The sequence below is a fragment of the Protomyctophum parallelum genome, assembly GCF_964188405.1.
Source record: "Protomyctophum parallelum genome assembly, chromosome: 9".
NCBI classification, from domain to species: Eukaryota; Metazoa; Chordata; class Actinopteri; order Myctophiformes; family Myctophidae; genus Protomyctophum; species Protomyctophum parallelum.
Window position 1 is genome coordinate 42,484,163 of NC_139706.1, and position 7,500 is coordinate 42,491,662.

The 7,500-nt window shown below is 45.0% G+C and overlaps 1 protein-coding gene across 1 annotated transcript in view; it reads right to left on the reverse strand.

The window, feature by feature from the left end:
* The window catches only part of cdon (cell adhesion associated, oncogene regulated), a 54,966-nt gene that overhangs the window by 24,996 nt on the left and 22,470 nt on the right, over nucleotides 1-7,500 (reverse strand). Inside the window, 6 exon segments of the mRNA XM_083773268.1 lie at nucleotides 632-907; nucleotides 1,123-1,345; nucleotides 2,154-2,290; nucleotides 2,893-3,039; nucleotides 4,573-4,854; nucleotides 5,808-5,908. Of these exon segments, the coding sequence (XP_083629394.1) occupies nucleotides 632-907; nucleotides 1,123-1,345; nucleotides 2,154-2,290; nucleotides 2,893-3,039; nucleotides 4,573-4,854; nucleotides 5,808-5,880 (1,138 nt within the window). The 5' untranslated portion in view covers nucleotides 5,881-5,908.

Genomic DNA, 7,500 nt, shown 5'->3' on the forward strand with positions numbered 1-7,500 from the left:
TTCAAGCACCCTTTGGGGAATCAGATAAAGATGCAGATAAAGATGCCATGTTATCGCCTCAACTAAGGATGGGACCCGCCGAATGTAGGGGGTTTCGAACCACTATCTACTACAGTTGATCCCGCTTGCAGAGTGTCTATATGGACACAACTGGTCGCGTTTGGGGGAGGGGAGTCGAATGCCACCGCGGGAACTCCTACAGGCTGGCGGGAGGGGTAGGAGGGAGGCGCTGCATCCTCCCTGTTGGGGCTCCTCACCGGCAGGTGAGCCGTTAGGACTTAAAGACTACAGCAGCATAAAAGCATGGCAGTCTGCATAAGACTGGCCTTATAGTACACACTGATGTAAGCAACACAGCTGCAGCTAATCCAATTACCAATGGGTTTGGCTTGGTTTAGGTGAAATACTGTCCATCATGCTTGCATATTGGCACATACTGTATATGAATGAACATTCATTATTCATATGTTTGGTGCAGCTGTGTTTCTTACTAGTCTGCCATATGTTTTTTTTTTTTTTTTGTATTTTATCTACTGTAGTTTTTAACCTGAACTGGGTTCTCGGGCCCCTTCAATTGGCTTATTGACCAAACTGGAAAAAAAAACAGAAAAACAGAACAAAAAGCGTGTACCTTTACTGGACTGGACGTTGAGCATGCCAGATGACTGCGCTGAGCCAATGCCATTGTCCATCAAGCACTGGTAGACGCCCTCGTCCCGGAACGTCACATCTGTGATGGCGAGCGACGATCCCGAGATGTGGAAGCGGTGCGAGGGGGCGACGGGGTGAGCATTGAAGAGCCAGGTGATGTTGGGGGCGGGGTTACCTCTGGAGGTGCAGGTAAAGCTTGCGGAGGAGCCCAGAGAGATGCTTTGGTCGCTCAGACCCGTCACAATGGACGCGGGCTCTGTGAGGGACAAGACGAGACATGGCAACCATGGTGATAAGTGATTTTGTTTTTATTCAAATGAAAAAGGTTAAAGCTCTATTATTCTGATAGTAGTCATTGCTATAGACTCGTTTCTCCAGTAACAGCTCTATAGAGAATAGAAATCATTGCTATAGACTAGAGTGTTTTTTTTTGGGGGGGGGTTCAGTAACGGGAGTCTCCCAGCTCAGTACCTTGCACATTCACAGTATAGTTGGCGCTGACGATGACTCCGCTCTCCGCCTTGACAATGCATTGGTAGCTTCCTTCGTCGCTCCTCTTCAGTGAAGCGAGGGCCAGGTTGTTGCCGTGTGTCTGCAGGTGTCCCGCCACCTCCTTCCCGTCCTTCAGCCAATGGGCGGCGGCGCCGGACTGCCGGTTCACGACACACTCAAGATGAGCGCTGTGACGGTTCCGCTGTTATTGTCTGTGGGGTGGCGGGGTACGCTATCCGCACCGGAGACCCAGCTTCAGAGTCTGTAAACAATGGAATGGACTCGGGTGTTCATTTAACTATTAAGAGAATGTGACTTATTTTCTATCACTACACACCCCATGAATCCTTGAATTCATGGAGATGTGGTTAAGCCAATAATTTGATGACCGGGTCATCGGTCAGTAGGAGACTCCGCCAGTCGTCAAATTATTGGCTTAGGAATGCGATAAAAACTAACAAATCTCCGTGAATACAAGGCTTCATGGGATGTGTAATTGATATAAAATAACTAATCTTTTGCTGTGCACACTGCGGTTGAGAGTAAAGATATACTGTGTGAAAATACTTAATCACACACACTGTTACTGTAAGCACACACCACACACGCACGCACGCACGCACGCACGCACGCACGCACGCACGCACGCACACAAAGGTTAAAGGTATATTCAGTGATTTCACTTAATTCAAATATCACTTATTTTTTTGTTTTCTTGTGATAATCCTCCCTACTATAGAGTGTGCTGGCCATATAAGGAGTTCCTCCCTGTCCCCAGTTAACCCCTGGGGTCAAAAAACCTTTTTTGACTCTCTATCCTGATTGGACGAAAGGCTGGCTCCCACAGCCAAAAACGAAACCTAAGGTTTTTTGAGTGAAATCACTGAATATACCTTTAAAAACAGTAGTCCGCATGTTGAGAAATTGTATCATAGCTGAAAGTAAATCTATTCCTCGACGTTCCATTTAAACGTAAGTTGTGTTAGAAAAAATGCAGACTTACGTTTCACTGACAGCTTGGTACCATGAGACTGTGTACGCGTCTCCCCGGTAACGGGGTTGTAGGCACCACATTTATACATGCCCTGGTGCTGTGCGGAAACGTTGACGATCTGAAGGTTCCCCGATGGAAGAACTAAATAGTCACCTGGAAAGACAAGGAAAGGATGTGATCACTGCTATCAACACCGTATGTCTGATATTGTCGCTTGTAAAAGGAAAATATATCTTCAAGATCACAAAGTATCTCCTCAATACGTTTGCGTGACACCGTCGCAGGCAAAAACCTCTTATCTCCATATCTTAAGTTTTTTGTGTTTTTTCATAAATGTGATGCCCTGCTTAATCAAAACTATCAGATTTGCAAGCTCAAAATCGTTTTTTTTATTTGAATCCTGAAAAGTAACAGTTTTGAACACCCGACAGAGACGTTAAATTCTATCCTCTATTTCATGTTCTATATTCTGTAACCATACTTCCACTTTACATTAGTCAAAGAGCTGACAATTTATTAGTATTTATTATTATAATAATGTATTATTAATTAATAACGCAAAATAAGTACTGCCATGAGGGCAAGTTAACTATCTTTATGATAGTATTGTTAGTTTTGTAATGTAAATGTGTGTTGTGTTAAGTTAATGGTAATAAAAGATGAATGAACATTATTGCATCTCGAGAAACTTGCCGTCCATCATAAAACAATAATAATCATTATTATTATTCCGTGCAGGGTTATTAAAATAATACCTGTGGAGGCTTCTAGCCGCTCTCCTCGTACCCTGAGCCTGGGCAGCGCTGGAGGAACGCTGTGGGGCAGAGGACACTCGATCACGACAGCACTGCCCTCCTGCACCGTCAGGGAACGCCTGCGACTCTCCTCATATTTAGATATTTCTATAGGAAAAGAGACAGAGACAGAGACAGAGATGATGCATACAGCCACAATTGTAATGGGTCAATCTGCACCTAGTTAAGCAGACATTCACACTCTTTATGTCAGGGGGCCTGAATTACAAATCGTGAAGGTCCACAAATCATTTTTTAATAACACTAAGGTCCGTACGCCCATGAAGTGCACATGCATAGGGGGATGCTGGTCGTGGGACGCACGGCTTACAAATAGGATCCCCTCTGGAGCTGCCTTAGTGAACTTAGAACTAGCAAACTTAGAACATGCCATTCTGATTCACATTCAAAATATAGCCAGTAACAGCTGGTGAAGTATTCTACCGCCACAACGCAGCTCGTCTTCTGTGTACCGAATTGAAGCTGGACTCACACATCCGCGTGCAGCATGCGTCCGCCCCATACACACACATTCATTCCCCCCCTTGCTTTAGCTTTCACAACAGTACTGTATGTCAGCATGTCATCCAATGCAGTCTCATGCATCTATTGTATATCATTGCTGTTCGTCAGAAAAGTGGTGCGTTTTGCACTTATATTTAGCTACTTTTGAATTTGAATCCTGACAAGGAACATGTCTATTGTGTCCATGTAATATTGTAATTACAGTGTCTCTTTAAGCATGGGGGGATCATGACCACAGAATGGGTCATGCTTGTACAGATTGTTATGGAGTATCACCTCCCCAAACACAATGCAACACCATTGCAATAAATGGTTTTCATCTCGACTGAAACCGAGCAGATCTGAGCTGAGAACGGATGACATAAGAAGCTGGATGGCATTGGGAGTTAGATGGCTTTGTTTAGCAAACCGGGTCCCGACGGGAACATATTGTGCCACACAGGAAGCCCCCGAGGCTCATTAAGGATACCGGCGTGGAAGGCCTTTGGACGCGGACCAGAGTTAAAGAGCTCTCACTGCTTCCTTCCTCACAGTGTTTCTGCGGGCAGCCGAGGCCGGGGGGAACTCCTCGCTGAGTGCTTTACACTCCAGAAGTGGCCTTTCCGATCCGCAAAGCCACTTCCTCTCGCCGCCGAAGTGCTTTGAAGCGGGATGTCGGAGCGTTTCGCCATGAGCATGTGTCTGCGCGTGTCACATTTCACGTGAAGTGTGACATTTTGGTAGATTTGTGCACACACGGACACACGGTATGGAAGCGGATTGACATGAGAGTAAAATGCACGTGGAAACATGTGTCTGTGTACATTGTATTTCATATCGTTGCTGTCGGGCAGAAACCTCTTGTCTCCATATTTTTGGTAAATGAATGCCCCATTTCATCATACTACAGTGTCACACAAAAGCATCAAGAGTAGCAGATCCACAAGCTCGAAACGTGGCGTGTTACGAGCTTGTCAATCTGCTACTTGTGATGCTTTCGAATTTAAATCCTGATAAGTAACTGTTTTATAAGGTTTCCATCCGACAGAGACGATGTGAGTGTGAAAGCAGAGGGCTGCCGCTGCATCCACTCCACACAGGCCATCACACGACTCCACAGCCTTGTACAGTACCCACCTGCTATGACCACGCGTACATGTCGACTGGCGATGGCGGGTCCGTGGTCCAGGCGAGCCACGCATTGGTAGACGCCCTCGTAGTCTGGATGCAGATAGTGGATGGTGAGAGAGGAGTGGCTGAGCTCCAGGGCGGACAGACCAGGAAGATCCAGAGGCAGGCCCCGGAAGCGCCACGATACGGCGGCCGTCGCAGGGTTCACAGAGCAGTGCAGGCGCACCGCGGAGCCCCACACCTGCACCACCGAGGTGGGCTCCGAACGGAACGTGGGATATTGAGCTGCTGGGGGGAAAAAACGGGAGAAAACGGAGTAAAGTATTCCGTGGGAAGAGAAAGGATAGAGGTAGAGGGAGATACAGAAAACAGGTTTAATATAATAAATTAAGATATTGTCACTATTGGGCAGGAACCAACCATCTCCATTCTTCAACTATTTTTTATATAAATCTAAAAAGAGATATTGAACACCCTTTCCGTGTGGGTTTGACAAATATTGGACCAATAAAAAGTGGTTCTGACTAAAACGCCTAACTCCGTTGGATCCTCAAATTGTCGTTCAAACCACCTAACTCCAACTTCTGTCTCCGTCTGACTTTGTCATTCCAATCAATGATGAACAAAACAACTACTTTCACATTAATGATCAAAAACATCCTAATTCCACATGAGCTGGATTTGCGTAAAGTCATGAGTATATGGGTTTTAAATGTCAGATGTATACATTTCAGGTGTTCCAGCAGGTGAGACTTGAGCTCTATCAAATAAAAGTTAAAAAGCTAAAATTAAAAGCTAAAATAGTCTCTTCAGGCCAAGTTCTAATCTGTGATTTGTGAAAGCCACCCACACAATTAATACAGTATGTAGAATTATAATGTTTAGGTATCATCGGTCTAAGCCTATAATGTTCCTGTTGCTCTACATACAGCCAGCCCTTTGCAGATCAAGGCTTTTCCCTTTGCTTTTATGAAATATGAGAGACTATTAGGGTTTTGTTAAAGATCCGTCTGAACATGTATTACATATTATTGCTAGTGTGATCAATTCTCAAAACATTATTTAATCTATGCTAGTATGACCACTTCAAAACATGCTTCAAACTTTAAAATAACAAATACAGTAAGCTGAAGTAAGCTCCCCACAGCGTGTCTCGTTGCGACAGGTTGTGAGCTTGCACATTGTCATTTTCTCATGCATGTGCGACAATAAATCCAAATGAGTGAAATCAGTGGTCTCACCTGAGCAGCTGATGAGCAGGGTCTGACTGAGCCACAGCACGGCGGACAGGACCACCCCCAGCCCAACATCCATGGTGTTCTGCTCTGGGGCACCCCTTCGTCTGTTCAAACAACACACACACACACACACAATACCTTCATGTTCCACTATATCATATCATATCATACTGTCTCTTTCCTTCCAGCATAACTAAACATCGTAACGTAACCTGGAACAAATAGATGTTTCAAAGACTCAGACCTCTAATGACATTCCTAGGACGGCGGGTTTTGTGCTGTCTTTCACTGTGATGCACTTTCAATTTCCACGCTTTGTCCCGATTGACATTGCAGTGCACTGATAATTATTGTTGTGTGGCGTTAAGACGAGATAATATGAGACACTTTATAAAGCACTGACTGTAATGGACTGACTGGACTCACTATACCGTTTCTCTGTATTATTCTTCTTGTTTTTCTTTTTTGCATTGTATTGCTGTACTACACAAGTACACAGCAGTACTTTTTTATTTTTCGTACTCTTCACCAACTCTGTAACCAACGCGCTTAGAATTGAAATGGACAAAATCACGTTTAATCACACTGCGTGAAAAGAGGAGTTAACGGGCGATTATGGGCACTAGACTTGCCCGTAAACCTCAAGCTTAGCAGGCATATACAGTAATATACGGTAATATACAGCTGTGATGGTACAATTCGGGAGTTTACCAGAGTTTGTTGGAAAGTTTAACGGGAGTTTCTTGTAATATACACATCCGTATTCCATGCATTTTGCGCAGTGAGTGAGAGCATTCAATGCTCCAGTATACACGTAGTAGACTGTTGTAAAAACAGTGGCCGTGCAAAGAAATCACAGACAACTTTTATATATGATGAATGTACGTATGTATCAATATGCATATAGCGCTTTAAAAAACTGAATGTAATCTCTATGCTGCTGGTTTTTGTATTGTATTGTCGTTCTTGTTTTTGTATCTACTGTATGGTTGTCTGTATATGTTGAGTATGAACCAAGACAAATTCCTATCAACTTGTTGACATGGCAATAAATGATTGAATCTTGAATCTATATTTTTATATATATTTCCTAGAAGAGGCTCAGTGGGAAGCGCTGCATACGGTACGTTACAACAACAGGTACACCCCAGTGTCCTGCACGCCACCACCACCACAGCGAGCCAATCACAGGGCAGAGAGGAGTGAAGAAAAGCTATTAGGGGAACACCCCCCCCCCCCCCCCTAATCTTCACGACACATTCCCTTTACACAGCCCTTGATCTCCACACACCCCTCACAGCCACATCCCACACCGTTGTGTCCATCCTGTTCCTCCCTCCCACCCTCCCTATAGTTGGAATGTCCAGCCTTCTATACCCCACCGCAGCCACGCGCACGTGTACACACACTATCGCCTCTTAATATCACTCTCTTGTCACAGTATGTCATTTCCTCACATGCTCACTGTAGCCTGAAGTGCTGGGGGCCCTCCGCTCCCGGGCGCACACGCACGCGCACACGCACACGCGCACACGCACACGCACACACACACACACACACACACACACACACACACACACACACACACACACACACACACGGACAAGGGAAAAGAATAGAAAAGGAGTGGAGGGCGATGTAATTAGGAGCATTCCTGTCTTTTTGAACCCTGCCCTCCTACTGGCAACAATGGCTG